Below are 18819 nucleotides of genomic sequence, written 5' to 3'. Positions count from 1 at the left end.
AAATTTTCCTTTAGCTCCAAATCAGCATATTAGAATGATTTCTGAAAGATCATGTAACACTGAACAGACTGGAGTAGTGATGCTGAAAATTCAGCTTTGCCAAAGATATAAATTACTTGGATTTTACTTTTGGATTAAAAAAATACCTAATTAAACATTAAATAAATAATTGTTGGATAGCAGTCTTGCTGAGCATAAGAGACTTCTTTCAAAAACATTAAAAAATCTTACAGATCCCAAACTTTTAAACAGTAGTGTGTCAACACAAGATCGATAAGAATTAGTATCTAAGCATTGTTGAACTGAACTGCTGAATGCTTGATCTTACCTCGTCACTGTTCCAGCGATTAGACACCACTGGCCGCATGCCTTTAACACATACCACTTCCCTCATGTCCTCATAGGAGGGTTCTGAAGGTACCATGTCCCAGTATGGCAACTGATAATCCTCAACTATACCTGCACATAAAACAAAATGCCCTTAATAAAAAACAAATCCATCACATACTAATAAAGGAGAGACAAACATACTTTGAAAAGTGTGTATACATTATTATAACCTCAAACACTAACACATGTAGACCGTACCTCCTGTCACGCATCTGCGGGCCATCTCCCAAACAATGAGACCGTAGCTGTAAATATCAGCCATTATGTACGCTTGGAATTGGTTCTTATTTAGGGTCTCATCCAGGACCTCTGGTGCCATGTACCGCCGTGTTCCCATCCTTGTGCTCAGAGGGACATCCACCTCATTGGTGTCACTAAAATAAAAGCAAAACAAGTGTTCAAACTATTGCAAACAACTGGATACTAGCTGTAAATTAAGTATGCTTCTATGATTCTTCTTTACTCATTGCCAGTGTGCCAGGACATTTATTTGCATGCAAGTTTGGGTATGTTGTTAGAGTGTCTTCACCTGTTGTATTTCACAGCCAGGCCCAGATCAGCAATGCAGCAGGTGCCATTCTTCTTTATGAGTATGTTTTTGCTCTTTAGGTCTCTGTGAGCGATGGCAGGTTTGCCCTGTGTGCCGTAGATCTCTGTGTGGAGGTGGCACAGGCCACAGGCTGCGGAGTAGGCCAGCCTCAGCAGAGCCTGTGTGTCTAGGGTGGTGTATTTCAGATAGTCATAGAGAGAGCCGTTCTCATGATAGTCCGTGATGAGGAAAAGCTGAGTGAATGCTCCCGTGCCTTTAATATCTGCAGCTATAAAGCCTGGAGCAAGACCGAAAGGTGGGTGTGAGTGCTAATGGGTTAGTACACACACAAATGAAATTTCTGTCATTAATTACTCACCCTCATGTCGTTCCAAACCCGCAAGACCTTTGTTCATCTTCGGAACACAAATTAAAATATTTTTGATGAAATCTGAGAGCTCACAAAAAGTATTCTCGTCGCTTCATAATATTAAAGGTTGAAACACTGTAGTCACATGGACTATTTTAACGATGTCTACTAGCTTTCTGGGCCTTGAAAGTGGTTATGATGTTGATGTCTGTAGGGGTTTGGGGGGGAGGGGGGTCAGAAAGCTCTCGGATTTTTGTTCTGAAGATGAACAAAGGTCTTATGGGTTTGGATGGAAAGTCATGAGGGTGAGCAATTAATTACAGAACTTTTATTTTTGGGTGAAATAACCCTTTTCAAAGAAAGGCAAAACAAAAACCACAGCAGCAATCGTACAGACAGAGGCATTAGAAAAAATATCAAATATGCTAAGTTTTATATCAGTGTACAAAACTACAATTTGTGAAAAACATTAATCTACCTTAAACCAGCAAAATGTTTCATCGTCCCTTCATATTGAAATATAAATGCAATATACATGTATTTGACTCTGTACATTAATAATGATTATTCTACTGGTTTTGCAATGGAAGTATCATATAAAATGATTAAAATGCAATGCTCACATACAATATGTATTGGAGTCCCTACTACGCGTTTTTTGATGGAACCTACCGAGTATATTCTCGTGTCTCATGAGCACAGTTTGGTAAATCTCGGTCTCTCTGAACCAACTGGCCTCTTCACGGGTAAAGAACACTTTCACCGCCACCTTTTCTCCTCTCCAGCGACCGAGCCACACTTCTCCATACCTCCCCTTTCCGATTTGACGTACCATCTGAATTTGTTTAGCGATGGTGCGCTGGACCTGTGAATCGAGAGAATTGGGCAATTCAAATGAAAAGATTTAATGGTTCATTACTACAAACATTTATATTGACACAAGAAATTTCCATGACATTTCCCAGACTTTTTTTTAAAACCGTACAGAGTTTTAAAATTCCTATTTTCAATGACCTTTTAAACCCTGTTTTTTTGAAAAAAAAAAACATGTTCAGAAACAGTGCCTCACCAGCAGGGGGAGCCCTGAACCAGAGCCAGTGCTTGACTGACTAATAAGATCTTTGAGAGACTCTCCTACTGGGATGAAGGCCTCATCCTGCTCCAGATCTCTTTGGTACCGCCTCCGTCCCGTCTGTTGCTTATACCTGATCAAACAGCCACACAAAGTACATCATCACCTTCAACACAATGTTACATCACAGAAGCTGTTTCACAAAGGGATCAGTAACTTATTACTAAGAGCAACAGTATATATATGTATATATATATATATATATATATATATATATATATATATATATATATATATATATATATATATATATATATATATATATATATATATATATATATATATATATATATCCATGCATTAAGATCAAGCACAAAAGGTGCTAAATTCCCTTGATTATCTTAAACAGGTGTGTCTCTGCCAGTGTTATCAGTATGCTGGTCAATAATTAACAGACTGTAGTGCATCTTTCATTCATTTCAGCTGGATAAACATGTCGTTATGAAATTAAAGTTTTACCTGTAGTAACACACCACAGTTATGGCCACCAAAGTGAAGCAACACACTGTCACGGAGATCAGAAAGGCCAGCAAATGGGCGTTCCATAACTGAGGCTCTGGATTACAATGACATCACATACAACAGTTTTCATCACTGATAATAAGAAATGTTTCTTCAAACCCAAATCAGCATATTACAATCATTTCTGAAGGATTTCTGTGACACTGAAAACTTGAGTAATGGCTGCTGAAAATTCAGCTTGGCCATCTCAGGAATTGCATTTTAAACATTAAAATGAAAAACAGTTATGTAAAATTGTAATATTACTGTTTTAACTGTATATTTTAATGGAAGTGTATATACACACACATATATTTATTATTTTTAGGTTCTTAAGGGACGTTCCACTTACTTCCTGGAATAGGAGGTGGAAGTGTGGGCTGAAGGTCTCTATTACAGAAATCTGTGGAACAGCACTCAATGGTCCGTCTGGGCTGAGCATTAGGAGAGTCCTGGACAACAATAACCACATTCAGTCAATCACAATGCCTCAGCACTAAAACATATATTCTTCACTCTCCCATTTATTTATTACCTTGCACTGGAAGTGGGAGCCCTCGTACTTCATGCAGCCGGAGGTGAGGATAGCCTCGCCGTGCTCATCCTCCTCTACGATTGCAAAACACTGGCCATTCGTCCTGTGTAAACACACAAAGACCATTTAATCACAGTGTTTGTGATTTAGATGAGCAGTTAGAGGAAGTTGAAAGTGGCTGTTGTGAGCAGTAGGTAAAGCACATGGTGTACTCACTCGCAGGTGTTGTTTGTGGCATCTTCGGGGCAGTGGATCGAGCAATAGCAGCTAAGGAAGCGGGCAGCATCCTCGGGGGCCACGGTGGACCCGTCCCTAGTCTGGGGTCTCTTTGGATCCGATCCAGGCTTGACCCCAGTGCCGTGAAGCATGTAATCTGGGTTCTGCCCACCTAGAAGGGTTGAAATAGGGGAAATCTGATTTTTAGACCACCTAGAATGTGACCGTCTCTAATAGCTTCATCATTATAGCTCAATATTTACACAAACATTGAGTCACATCAACCATATTATTAATGTCACTATGAAATCGAAATAGACAATCCTTTTTTTAAGGAATATTGCAGTATTTATTATAAATGATTTATTCGTGCACATCATTATTTTCTTCAAAGGGGTCATGACATGAGAAATCAAATTGGCCTTGATCTTTTGATATACAAGAGGTTGTTGTACCATTAAAACATCCCATAAGCTTCAGAGCTTAAAATGTCCTTATGAACAAACCATTTATTTAATCAAGCTCCAAAAGTGGCTCGTTTTGATATTGGGGGACTTGTGACGTCACACGGGCAAACACATTTGCATATGCCTGCCTCCAGGACAAGACATCGATGAATAGTTTAACATCATTGCACCCACTAGCATTCAGACGCTTAACGACTGAGACACTTGCCTGATTCGCATTCGAGCGTCGCGTCAAAAGCAAATAGAACCCATTATAATCATTTCACAAAAATAACCCATTATAATCATTTCGCCATTATAAACACAGTTTGCAAAGAAACATTTGTTGACATAAAGAACAGTCAACTGTATTGGATCCGACAGCAGCTAGTTTTCAAATCATATGAAAGTTATTTCATAATGCTTTGTCTGTAAATGACTGCTTTTCCACATATACATTTGTTTTTCTTGTGCAAAAAAATACTTTTTAAAATAAGTGAACCTAAAGGAACACAAGGGCCCTTTTAAAATTCATGTCCCCTCACAATCTTTTAATCAGAATTATCTTCCCCTCCTTCTTGCTGTGACATCTCTTCTCTGATGATGTGTAAGAAAGGGGGAGAGAAAACCCATCACAGCCACAAGGACACAAATCCTCTGTTATCCTCTTCGGTCTCTGCTGAATTATACTGCAGGGAATCTAGGGATCTTAGATAAATAGGTGGGAGTGAGGAAAACAGATCACCATAGACTGTGAGTAAAAGAGGGAGATAAGGATTTAAAACGTGGACAAAGAGAGAGAGAAACGGATATTTCTCTGTGCTGTAACCTGATCCGTCTGAGTGTGTGAGCATTTGTCGCAGACAGACAGGGTGCATATTGCCTCAGGCACAAAGACGCATGTGTTTGGTAAGTATTGCTGTGGGTGCTTCCTCTTAGAGCTCTGCTGCTTGTCCTGCAGGTCTGGGCAGGCCTAGCCCCAGTCAAAATAAGCCCACACTAAAACAGGCATGCTGCTGTTTAGTAAAACACCACATTCCACACCTAGGATCTCATCACTAGAGCTGTGCTTCAGACCTATCCCACGTCTTAGACACCTTTAGACTTGCCCTACATCTCTACCTCTGAAAAGTAACATAAATATTAGATATATGGGCATGTGATACAAATGCAAACGAGTATAAATGGCAAACTCCATCCAGTAGGCAGATCTTACCTGAGTTACACAACAGCAACACCTCCAGCCTTATCAGCTGAGGTGGAGACCACTAAAGTGATATACAGTCTGATAACAGAAGCGTGGAGCCAGGACGCTTTAAACCCTGAGAGCTGATATCAGCTGGGGGAATGAAGAAGACGTGGCACAATAATATCGGACGAAGAGAATAAACAAACCGCTTGCTAAACATCTAGAGGAGAATCACGCAATTCTGTGAATCACATTTTATAAATACACTGATCAGATGTTGCTTCAATACATGTCTACATTCATATTCAGTACAATCAATTAAGAAGCAGGCCATATCAATAATCAGAAACTCCTAAATCTGTGCATAAAGCGCAGAACAGAATGGCAGAAGTAGTGGGGTGAATCTCATGCATAAATGTACAGATCATATTACACTCCAAAATCAAGCAACACACACACACACACACACTTTTGGATACAAATAAAATTAAGCCTTTTTGGACCTTTGAGACATTTTAATTTCCCACACAATTTCGCATCACCTTAATTTCTGGTTTTGCATCTTTAGTAACAGTTTAAAGAATTTAGTAATCTTAGTTAATGTTAATTTAAACATTTACTAATAAAGTATTTAATTCAAAGGGTCCTTAGCTAATATGAACTAACAATGGACAGTTTTTTTAAAGAAATAACGTTAACAAACAATAAAAATATTGTTAATGATAATGTCAGTTAATGCATTAATGTTAACTAATGAGACCTTATTAAAAAGTGTTACAGATTCTTTAAAAAAAAAATTCTCATAAGAGGTTCAATTACTATTAAAAAAAAACACTGTATTACAGGAAAAACAAATACCAGAATATAATATTTTTATTTAAACCACCATAAAAACCTGTACATAAATAATCTGCATAATTTACATATATTAACATATTAAACATGAAGCATATTTTATATAATCAATGGTTATTAAGAAATCTTAATGGTCCTAAATGCAGGCTATATTTTCTTACAGCACTTTGTAATTTCTTTCATTTTGATCGCAGGCTGAAATATGACCTGGGCATGTTTCATCATGAGATTCACCCAGGGACTTGAAATGATCTGAGAAATGAAAAACATCATGCTCAGGCCAGGAATGAAAGTGTGCTTGACAATGCAGTGGCTATAATCAGTTTTATTGAGAGGGATCCTGGAACAGATGTGTCAAACACGATAAGATGTTACTCAACACCAAGTCAATTTGTGGAACATTGCTTACAAAAGAACGTGTCATGAAACATTCTGTCGAATGGCCTGAAGGTGAAATGGTGAGAAGTGGGATTAGAAGGGAAAGTGAAAGACCAGATTAGGAACACAAGAGACAGGATTAAAGTGTGTAAATATGAGGTTGAAGACCGGGTCGAGTGGCACGAGCTCTGGAGACTGATCAAACACTCTTGAGTCTGCTCTAGTGTGTCCTTTCTTTCTCTTTTCATGTAATACTTTGTCTCCTGGTGTATGAGTCAGTCCATTCATATGCTGCTCTCCTGCAATAGCCAGCGATATAAATCTTCTGTTTATGTGTCATAGTTCAGTTTGTGCAGATGAGAAATGTTTATTTGAAGCCATGAACTTGTGCCATGGCCCCCTCCATTTGGGCAAAATGCAAAACGCCCGGCTAAAGCATTTGAGGTAATATCTTTGATCACTTCACAGTTTAGTCCAGGCGCTGATGCTGTCACACAGGGCCCAGTGTGATAATGGAGGTGGAAACCGGTAACATAAACATGGTGGAAAAGAGACAGGAAAAAGAAAGAAAGAAAATATTGCTCTGAAATCCCTGCTCTCAGCGAGAGGCCGGTAAATTGAAGGAATGCAAACGGTGTAGTCAGAAACACAGGCTGCTTTTAAGAGCGACTGTTAAAGGTAGGCTAATCTGTTATGATGTGTTGAGCCCTACACGTCCTAACAGCAACAATGCGCAGATAAGCGTGAGCTAAATTCCCGCAACCACAACAGCGGCACACAAACAACCGCAGGGCTCAGGAATGTTATCTGAGCTCAAACACATAAAACAGGTTTTGAGCCAGAAGGTTTACTAAATCAGAGCAGATGGGACTTCTTGCGCTATCTCCTCTGAAGTACCTCTGAGGCACCAAGTGATTCATTGACATTATGAAGCCACTGAATACATTTGCTCTCTTTCCCCCTCTCTGTGTTTTTCCTTGGCTCGGAGAGAATAATCTACAGAGTATCGCCGTGCTCCTACATGTGTGCTTGATTGTGGCTCGCCGTCACCGTGGAGTCTGAGGTCTGGCAGTACTCAGGCAGTAATGAGTCCTGCTGACCGCATTCTCCCAGCCTGTAGGCAGCTCAGCTCAGACTCCAGCTCCTTTTTCCATACAGTTGGCCCAAACATATACACAGGACTCTACAGTTACATGTCTAATCAGTGTAGGTGCTGTGGAGCACGCTCATGAGGCCCAAGCAACAGGTGAAGCCAATCAGAAATCTCTTGTAGTTCTTGTCAGTTTATCACAGTGGCCCGGAACGCATTTGTACACTTTATGCCTTCTACAGAGAGTGCGATTTCAGCAAGATCATTACTAAATCACATTGTACGACATGGATCTAATAAACTTGGCTACGTCAGGCATGTAGACTGTACGATGATGACACCTAGTGAATCGTAGGCTACGACACAAGTTAGTATAGAAGGATAAAGCATCATCAGCATGCGCTAGTGGTAAACAAACAGAGCAAGATGAATAGCATTTTGGCAATTGTGGTTTTTATGTGCGCTGAAAAAAGAGGAGGAAGCGAAAGAGGAGAATATGGATTGGTCATGGCTAGGTAACGGAGGCCAACTTGGCATGCCAATTTTGCAAATGAATCTTGAGGTAAGTTTTAGCTTCATGTCTTGTTGATCAATAAGCCATTTCATGTAGCATTTTTATTTGCTAGTCAGTAAACGTAGGTTGAAGCAGTAAACACTGTGAGATGACTATGCTAAATTTCTGACACTGTCAGAAAATTATCGCAGGCTTTCTTTGGTCGCAAGAAAGTGACAACGACCGTATTTGAACCTCTCTCACGGTACGATGTAGGACGATGGTTTAGGAGCCACGATCACAGAAGTCACTACAATTGGTCATCTTTTGTGGGGGAAAACCCCAAAATCATACAATGTGTTCCGGCTATGGAAGTCACACTTAAAAGTCAGTTTTCATGGACGTTTTCCAGTCAGTTTCCCACGTTTAAAAATGCGGCCTAACAGAATAACTACCGGTAGTTATTAACTGTTCCACAAAACCCAACAACAAGAAAACGACCAATATCTTGACTAAAAAATGTGCTATACATCTTTAAAAAAAAGCAACTTGTTTTGATTTCTATAATGCAATGGCTTTTTTGTAATATGGTAGTGTCTATATCCTTTTTAGGGCTCACTACATCATGACATTGTGCTGCTTGAAGACTTTGTCTGCATAAGATGAGGCAGTAGCTGAAGCTTTAACTCATGGGTACACATCTGTGGTTTGACCCTATTAAAGCAAAGGGTAGAGTAGGCAGCTCAGAGTCACTATTGAAGCTGTAATGGGAGGCTGGTCAAGAGGCGAGAGGAGAATATGAGTGCTTCACAGACTTCACACACCTTGATGAACAGGCTATGCTAAATGCTTCTGGTTTCTTTAAAGTTCAAAAGTGACAAAAGATTGCAAAGAAGCTGTTTTGCAAGTAAATTTTAAAAGTACAGACCGAAAAGTATAGCACACTGTGGAGAAATGACATAAAACCGATCAGTCTGCATGTGTTCTCGGTGGTGTAGCTATTATTTCTCAGCACTGCAGTAAGACTTAACAGGAAATGATGCAACAAGCCAGCCAAGTCTCTACGAGGGCGTTTGGCTCACAAGCCTATAATCAAGACACTAGTCCTCATGACAGTCTCACAGTGTCTGCAGCAGAAACGTAGGAGAGGGTAAATAAAAACACAAAAATCCTCCAAGATGTCCTTGTTCCAAAATACATCACTGGGTATCCATTAGATACATCAAAAAAACTTGTGAATCATGTCCCCTTGAGGGATGACATGTAGGTGGTTTGCCCTTCTGTGAGAGGCTTAAATATTAGAGACATGTATTTTTTTGATCCCTACACAGGTTATTCATTAAAATATGTACACGTTTACAACAAAAAGTAACCCGAACAATGAGGCTATAGGTTGTGGGCTGGCAGGAGCGACTTAAGCTTTAAGTGGCCGTTAACCTGAACCTGCCATTATTATTTATTTACTTTCATCTCTTTAATAACGATCATTATAATTATCACATGGGCTCCCATTTCAAGGCCAAATCCCCCAACACATAATAATCCAGCACTATTTGAACACCAGCTTGTTAAAAATGGAATGAGGGGAAAGAAAAAAAGGAACATGTGGAAAACAACGGCCTGCCTGACACAGACCAATAAAGTTGGATGCCTTTATGAAAGTAAAGCTCTAATGGGCTTGGAGACACCTCTAGAGCCAAGTACCCAACAGCAAGCTGTAAAAGTGAGAGTTCAGACCGCCTTTAACAGGCCCCTGTGCCGCACTGCTGAACATATGCTCGCTAGAGTGCACGCATGTCAGCCTACAGAAGCTCAACGTAGTCCTCTATTCAAATGCTTCAGAACCTGTGGTCTACAAAAACAAGGAAAAGCACAGTGACGCACACCAGCACAAGCCTTCATTGTCAGACAGTAATGATTATTTCCTGAAGAGCAGCACGCATTTGGCATTTTTAGCTCGCTACCTGTCAGCCAGTGCAATACCGGAAATAGTTAAAGTGTCAGGGAAACTCACAGCATCCACAATAGACTCAACAAGCTTCCTGTAGTAGGGCCCGGGCAGGCGGCCCAGCGTGGTAGAGCAGTGCAGAATGGGAAATGAGGGCACAGGGACACTGAACAAAGTAATTTATTCAAAGCTAATATTAATAAGCATGTTGTGGCCATCAACCAATAAAAGTTTACCACAAAAAATGTTATTGTATTAACTGCTACAAGTAAATTTAGACATAACTACAATTTGAGATTTGCTTAATATTTATTCTCACAATCTCTGAGAATTTACTGTATAAATAAAAATGCCTCAATTTGTTTGTAATATTTCAGCCTACTTGGGTTTCTATATTTTCTATAACCAGTGGTTTAAGTGGGATTTGGTAGGTGGGGGAACCGTCAAATTTTGTGTAGGTGTAACAGGAAAAAATGACTCACCGTGGTACAACATATTGAGTATCGTGGTATAGCAATACTTTTTGGGACAAGAGTGTCACTGTGGCACCAAGTATCACAATACTTATTTACTTGATATTTTAATGGATAATAAATATCTTTAAAACCATGTCAGTGTGCAATGGATTATTTGTCAACTTTGAAAGTTAAACTTTGACTGATAGTCTTTTCATTTTCATCTGTGTCAGTGAAGAAAAGGAAACATAGGCTCAACTGATGAGTTTTATGTATCATTTTCTTGAATAAATAAATTTACTCAAGGCTACCAGATCAGGATTGCCAATAGGAACCTTCTACAAGCTTTGGAATTTGCAAAGTAATTGTAAGTAATACAAATTATAGGCTACATTTAACGCAGTTAGTGGAATTGGCAGACGTTCCCTTAGGCATTATACGTTGTGGAAACGTGTCAAAGCATTCTCAGGTATAAATATGCAGCATTAATGCACGTAGGTGCATCCTATAGAACAGTGGCAAGGGAAAACAAATGTCCGGCGAAATATCGAACCTAAAACTAACTTTACCGCGCTCAACCACCGTGAGTGCATTTCACGCATTTGTAATCGCTCGCGTTCAGCGGGGAGGAGGGGAGGTTGGTCTGTCAGTCGGCCCATCTCGGGACCACAGATTTGTTGAGATTAATGAATCTATTTATTTATTAATTTATCTGAGGTGCCGGAGCGCAGTTCCGGATCGTTCCGGCCCACTTTAACCCCTGTCAATAACTATGACTGCCGGTTTTCCTGTCCTATGGGGCTCAACATATAAGTGCTCAACCTCACCTTCTCCAGTGAAGGCAGAAAATTCCATAGTCAATTTAATAGCTCAAGCCTGTGTTAAATGTGTCGAATGACATGACATTTCTCAGTAGAACATGTCGCCATATTCAGTCAGGAGAGATTATTCTGTGTCAGACGTTGACCTGCCCCCAGATCAGCTTTCACAAAGTAGAGGGGGGGAAAAACTACAAAACACTCTCCGTAGCATTCATCTACAGTTCAATTCTCACTCGGTCTTGTTCTCATTGGCACTCTAGTCTCCCTCCCCATTTAACAGGAACCTTTGCAATGACCGAGGGTAATCACCCTTTGTTTTAAAGGCTCTGTTTGACTTTATTAGTGAGAGAAATTGCTGCCAGCAGCCAGCACCCATTTCTTCTTTTGTTCCTTTACAGGGAGGGGAACACCAGAAGGAAGAATATATTTAAAAAGAGCCTAACAAGCAGACAGTGAACACTCCAAACAATTGTAAGGTTAAAACTGTGTCAGTGCAGTGACCAAAAACAACTTTTAAACTCTTGTACCAAAAAGACAGAGGGAAATTAAGCTTCTAAAATGCATTCCCACCCCAGAGACTTCAATTTGCCTTGGTCATTTCCTTTTGTATACAATATTACGAGCTTAACTCTAAAAGGAGGTAGTGGGGTTGTGAGCTTTGACAGTAATTTAACTTCCTAATCTCTTTCGATCTGTTTTTTTTTTCTTAACAGACTCCGTAGAGGCGTAACTCTAATTCTTGATAGGAGGAAAAAGCTCTCTCCCATGGCTTTCATGTTGCCAAGAATAGACAGCGTTTATGACTCCAAGATATCATTCCCTGAAATAGAAAGGCACTTAGAAAAATAAACTTCAAAGAACTAAACAGAAACAGATAGTAAGACCTTATGACATAAGTGGGCAACTCTGAGATACTCAAGAGTCAAATGTAAACAATGAATCTACTGTTTTCAAGCAACAAGGCTAGTCCAGTCCACAGCAAAATTGCTGAGTGTTGTTTTGTAGCCTGAAAAAACTTGTTGACTGCATAGCAAAATATTACGTAACTAAGTGCGCTTTGACTCATAGCTAGACTCACATGGAATCTGTGCCCGCAAATATACACAGTACGCGGCACAGTTCTCAACAGAACAGCAGCCGTCACAGAAAAAGTTTTGCATTTGCACATCACCACAATCTTTATTTATTGAATATTTTGGCTTACTTTTAAAGCTTTCAGCTATAGATAAGCATTGGGTAATTTTAGACAGTGACAAGCACCAAAAACTCTGATTAAAGGTACTACACTATGTAACTTTTTATGTTTAAAATTAACAATATTTAAATAATGAGTCAATACATCATCAAACCTTTTTCCAAAATGTGTTTTTGTCTTACCCTGATTCACCTAAGCCTGTTATACGATTTTATATTTTAGACCGAGCAGGATGGTTTTCGCAGGAAATCAGCTTTGTTACCTTTTGCACGTTTTACATTTGTATTACATGTTACCTAAGTTACATTTGAAGACATACTAAAATAGAAAACCGTTATTATAAACTGTAATATTTCATAATATTACTATTTTCCTTCAGTTTTGATCAAACAAATGCAGCCTTGTTGAGCATAAGAAACCTTTCAAAAAACGTTTAAACTGTACCTGTTTTTTCCCTAGCTATTTTTTTGTGCTTTGCTCAAACACTTTAACACTAATTCCATTCACCCTAAAACTGCCTTGATTAACACACTAGTGTAAAACCCTAGAGGAAAAACAGCATTCACCTAAAATACATACATCTACAATGTTGCCCATTGACACCCTCTTCCCCCAACCCTCTCCTTAACATAAAAACACTCACATTTTCAAACCAATCACCCAAACCATTGTTTCTATGCACAGTGTGACCCCAATGGCCTCTCCACACACCCAAAGATGTGTATTCTTCAATACAATCACTGCTGAGTAAATGAATGAACTACCTAAAGACTACATGAATGCCACACAACAGTCTCTCTAACGGGGGCAATTACATTCTGATAATGCGAGTCATTTGAGAGAAAAGAAGTGTGCAGTCCGTCATGTCTGCATTTACCTGAAATGGAGACAAAGTCTCCATTACTGTCGACCCATATGAGAGATCACAAGGGCATCAAATCAATAAAATTAAATAATTTAATTCAGATTAATATCTTGGCAGATAGTGTTTGTTCGCTAATGCATCGCAAATGTGAAGAGATGGATTCTGTGCTTTCGGGGCCTGATGAGAATAAAAAGTGATGCCATTATCCTGCTATGTTTTTAAAGGCCACCATCCATTAAAACAGGCAGTGAGCCTTCTGCAAACACTGGGTATCATCCAAATACGGCAAAATCAATTCTCCTGCTGGTTTGTGTTATAAATTGCTGCTGCATTTCTATTGTGCATCAAGATGAAACAAAACAGATGACCCTTTTAGTCATCTCCAGTTTTCGCCTTCTTCCCTCACTCAAACGAAACCAAACAAAAAACACATTTTTGTTTGCTATAGGGATTTGTGATTCAAAACAGACACTCTGCATCTACTGTCATCTGCATGGTCCACTGAGAAGGAAGAAATGATCAAGTGTAGACACTTTACAATAATCAAACTTTCTTACCCTCAGCTGGCAGTGAGAGGAGGACGGCAGCTCCCAAAACGGCAAATACGACGACCATGGAGGTGCTTTTCATGATGTTGGTTTGGATACAAAGCTGCTTGGCTGTCTTGGTTGTGTCGTACTCTGCCACTTTTGAGACAACGAAGTGACCAATTAGCGATGAACGCGAGTAGACTGTGATCGTGAGTATGCGAGCGTGATGAAGACTTCAAGGTTTCTTTACAGCCTCCTCTTGTTTAAGACCCTGTAATGAAGAGAGAGGAACACTAATTAATATTTCAGATCCATCATCGTGACGTTTCCTTCTTCAGTGCCAGACAGTAATCAAGCAAGAAAGGGCTGAGGTGGTATTAAAATTCCTTTGCACTTCCATCTTAGCATTGTGACTTGTGAGAGCGTAACCCCTGACCTTGCAACAGAGTGGAGATGTGGAATGGCGGTTCTCAAGTCTGGAAGGCTGCCTAAAGGGAAGTCCATCCAAAATTGAAAATTCTGTTATTATTTACTCACTCATTTTGTTCTAAACCTTTCTTCTGTGGAATACAAAAGAAGATATTTTGAGAAAGTGTTGTTTTGTCCATCCAATGGAAGCCAATGGTCATCAGAACTGTTACCAACACTCCTCAAAATATATTTTTTTGTTTCACTCAGGTTTGGAACAAAAAGGGGGTGAGTAAATCATTACAGAATTTAAATTTTTTGGGGGGGTAAACTATCCCTTTAAGGAGTGTCCCTTTCAAATGCCTGGTGTTGGGTTCTGTCCAGCGTTAATAACATAATGTGTCTGCTCTCTCTTAGCTCCTGCTTGTCTCGATGCAATTAGTGGCTCCCAGAGGCTCTGCAGGACTGGGGGCCTGAATTAACAGGCACAGAGAGGGGGCCGGTGTCTGTCACTTTTCATTTGGCCAAGGGGGACAAAGAGCCCCGACCTGCGCCCTACTTTTCACACTTCCCTGACTCCTGGGTAATGGGGAAACAAAAGGCGGGGCTCCTCTGGCTCACTGGGACCCCTTAAGAAAGACTAGATCCCTCTCCACACAGGACCAAAGGGCAAGGGATGGAGAGATATGACCTGCAACAGGTTAACAACTTAACTCATCTCTGGTAAAAAAAAGGCAGTTCACTGGGAGTACAATTAATGTACACAAAGGCTTTTCCTCTTAGCAAACAAGAAAAAACAATAACAAAAATAAGAGATCGTTTAATAAATGCAATTATTTATCAATATAATAATAATAATGATAATTATTATTATAAATGCTATCATTATTATACCAGAGAGGAACCATCAGGGCGCTCTAAGCCATCAGAGAGAGCCTATACCATTTTAAATTCTAAACCTAAACTTTTAAATAATAGTTTAAAAAGTAAAAACTTTTGTAATAAAATTCATCAGTTCTAATGTTATTTTGGAAGTCATAAATTGACAATATACATCTAAATCTTTTTGAGGAAATAAACCCTATTCAGTTTGTGTAGTGTAGACACCCAAATTTGTCTCCATATTAGAGTTTTTCCACACAATGCTGTGATTGGTGGTCAAGCTATATAATTACAGAGGCCAAGCAACAGCAAAATGGTCATTGCTTTAGTCTATTTAAAAGATATATTAATTTGAATGAAATAAAAAATAATTTGAATGCCATCATTCAAATGCCATTATGGATGAATCAGCATTTGTGAATAAATCTTTTAAATTAATGATTCAATGACTGATTTTTTAAACTTGTCGCCAACTCCTGGCATAACGATAAGCAACACGATACAAATTAGTGTCAAAATACTTACTTTATTTTGATAAATACCTAGTTTATACCCAAACTATAAACTTTTATCCTGTTTTATTTAAATGTTTGTAACACATAGCCTAAATAATGTTAATGTGTGGTTGAAAACACTGTGTGTGAAGCTGCTTCATACTCTACATTTACATGGCAGCTGCTCTCTCCAGATCAGCGGCAGCGCAAATGCAGATTTGAATGTTGCAGTGTGATGATCGCACTTTCAAAGGTTAACCAAAGTCTTTGTTTTAAACAGTTTCACATCGCAAGCGTCACCGAAGCGTGAACAGCACGGGTTTTTTCACTGCCCGTATCAATGAATGAGAGCGTTCATATCAGAAGCGTGATGGTGCGTGTCTACTGGCGCGGAGCAGAGCAAGCATTTTCAATCCATTCCTACGGAAGTTGAGCTTTATTTTATATTTTATATGAGCTTTTTTTTGTTGATGTGCTAGGATTTATTTTCAAGGAATTACAGTATCTATTCATGGGCGTTGGTACTATAACGTCTTCAGCTAGTCAGCTAAAGATCCTATCCATCTAAACTGTTTATATCTCTTAAGCTTAGTAGTGAATGTTTTATGAGCAGTAGGATAACCATATTCATCCGCACAGTCACGCAGAGCCGAAGCACAACCAAAACAATGTTCTTCCTTAAAATGCATGCATTTGGCTAGAGGGCCAAAAGTTACATAGTGTACCTCTAAAGCCTGTAAACAACCAGAATCCCTTTGTAGTTTCACCATAGGCAAGATAAAGGCCAAAGACTGGTAAAAGAATGCCAGACTAGTCAGTGCGGAAAGCTTCAGGGCCTGAGGACAGGAAGTGTGCTGAAGGAGAAAGAACAATCCTATCTTGAGGCCCCTGACACTTACATTTGTCAGCAAGATCATTCCCATCACAGTCACAGCAAATAATATAGCATAAAGTAAAAAATCTAAAATCTAAATAATATCTCATGTTTCAGAAATGATTGAAATGATTTCCAATCCAAATCACACAAAGGCATGGTTTGGAAAATCAATTTGCTCTAGTTAAGAACTTCTAGAATTACTACCAATGTGGTAGTACAATAACAGAGTTTGAAAACTGGCACAAAGCAAATCTCTGCAGCAGATGGACAATCATTAAATCAGAAGGCAAAGATGCCATGGAGTTGTGCAGCTAAACTGCATAATTTATAGTCTCACTGAGCATTCTTTCAGAGGAAAGCTCCTCATTAATTTCCTCTGAATGGATGAAAGACCAGAGAGATGGGGGTAAAGGTAAAGCAACTGTAGCCACCATATAGAATGACCACACCTTATAGCAAATCACTGAGGCATGGCGTGTGGTTTCTGCGAAGGCATTCCCACAGTCGTCAATCATATGATGCTTGAAAGGGAAGTCACTGTGGAGACAGAAATCTGAGGAATAACAGAGCGAGCTGTGTCACTCGTTTCCCTAAAGATAATGCTGCTTTGACAGGGCCTTTGAATATCTTTGTTTTTCCAGCTAAGTCCATTTCAGAGAATAAAAAGATAACCACAAGACGCCAAACATCCCCTTTCAGACAGGCTTTGGAAAGGCAGGTGAGATAAACAACTAAACTAAAGGGATCACCCGAGATCCTGTTAAGTTTGTGGTCTTGATCGGTGCACACTGAAGAAATGCATTCAAAACCAGAACCTTACATGAAAACAAAAACCACAGAGCAAAAGAACAGAAAAAGAACAAACATCAGATCATGGACAATTCACTTAATTTTTTTTTTTTTAAATTAACTTTATATATTATGTGTATATTATAACTTTTTAAACATTATTAAAGGAGCATGGTATAAAAAAAAAAAAATAAAAAAAAACAGGTTAAATGAGTATACACAATTAAGTAACCGATATTGACCTATAGTGAAAAAAAACAACAACAGCCTAATATCAGCAGATAACCAATACGGTACTGATTTATAAAGCTTATGTAATGATAATCTCTTAAAAGCAACGGCAAAAGTACATCACCAAAACTGGGCTAGTAATGATGACAGTACTGAAATGCATCCATTTCTATAATCTTCAGAAAAACAAGTCCCTCTCAACAGCAACACAAACATGCTTTTCACCAACTCCAACCATGCTCTCTAACTTGTAGACTGAGTAAATGTGGTATGTGGATATGTGTGCTGGCATGCGTTTCCCTGGCCCCTCCTGGGGGCCCCTCCTTACAGGCAGCTCCTGCCTCTCAAGTCACGCCGGCCAGCAGGGAGAGCAGACTTCCTGGCTCCACTCTCATTGTTTGCTTGGCTGCTTCTGAGGCTCATCCAAGGCTGGATTACCATAAGAATACTGAAACGTTCCTGCAGAGCACTCCTCTTCCAAACCTCCTGCTGCACTTCTTCTCTCCTGTCCTCCTCCCCCTCTCTGCCCTCCTCTATCTATCATTCCCTGCAGTCCTCTTCCAATATCTCAGTCACGCTCTGCTACCAGCACAGCCCTCTCACAGCCTGCCTTCAGTTTCTCTCCACACCTACAGCCAGTCTTTGGTTTGTATCGGCGGCTTACTGGATGTTGAAAAACCCTCAAGAGACACACAACACTGATGGAAATATAAGAGGGGGTTATTGGGTACAACTGACTGCATTTGACTTGATACCAAAAAAAAGTGCAGGTGGGCAAAATGAATCTTTTTGTGGGTACATCTACAAAAGAGAAATTAAGTGGAAAGTGCATAAAGTTAAAAGGATGGAAACGAGGGCGGAGGTTTGTGGCAACAGACACAGGGCTCTATCCAGACAGTGGTGGGTTCAAGAACACACTGATGATGGTGTGCATAGTCTATTGAGGTCATGTTGCTCTACCAATCACCCACGTGGAGTTGGTAGTTGGTTTTTACTACTGATGGAACATATCTATTCATGTTGGCTGACACAATACCAGTCTAAAGTTTGCAAACACTTCCTCAATTTATATTGTTAGCCTTTCTTTTTACATTTTATGTAACCGCAAAATCATCATAAATACACAACATTTAAAAAAAAACCTTTAACTTAGTTTTAACGCTGATACAACTTATTCAAATAGGAAAAAAAAATGGATGG

The 18819-nt window shown here is 39.4% G+C and overlaps 1 protein-coding gene across 1 annotated transcript in view; it reads right to left on the bottom strand.

Annotated features, from left to right (window-relative positions):
* Positions 1–18819, bottom strand: part of bmpr1ab (bone morphogenetic protein receptor, type IAb) — a 35842-nt gene that overhangs the window by 2694 nt on the left and 14329 nt on the right. Inside the window, exons 3-12 of the mRNA XM_077200814.1 lie at positions 13966–14209; positions 3674–3845; positions 3458–3560; positions 3275–3374; positions 2881–2977; positions 2359–2494; positions 1962–2154; positions 920–1217; positions 589–764; positions 329–459 (exon numbers count right to left, since the gene is read on the bottom strand). Of these exons, the coding sequence (XP_077056929.1) occupies positions 329–459; positions 589–764; positions 920–1217; positions 1962–2154; positions 2359–2494; positions 2881–2977; positions 3275–3374; positions 3458–3560; positions 3674–3845; positions 13966–14038 (1479 nt within the window). The 5' untranslated portion in view covers positions 14039–14209. The remainder of the gene's footprint in view (positions 1–328; positions 460–588; positions 765–919; positions 1218–1961; positions 2155–2358; positions 2495–2880; positions 2978–3274; positions 3375–3457; positions 3561–3673; positions 3846–13965; positions 14210–18819) is intronic.

Source organism: Siphateles boraxobius, unplaced genomic scaffold (genome assembly GCF_051911475.1).
Source record: "Siphateles boraxobius isolate OS27281-9 unplaced genomic scaffold, OSU_SipBor_1 46, whole genome shotgun sequence".
NCBI lineage: Eukaryota > Metazoa > Chordata > Actinopteri > Cypriniformes > Leuciscidae > Siphateles > Siphateles boraxobius.
The sequence above is the reverse complement of the archived record's forward strand: the minus strand, read 5'-3'. Positions and strand labels throughout refer to the sequence as shown.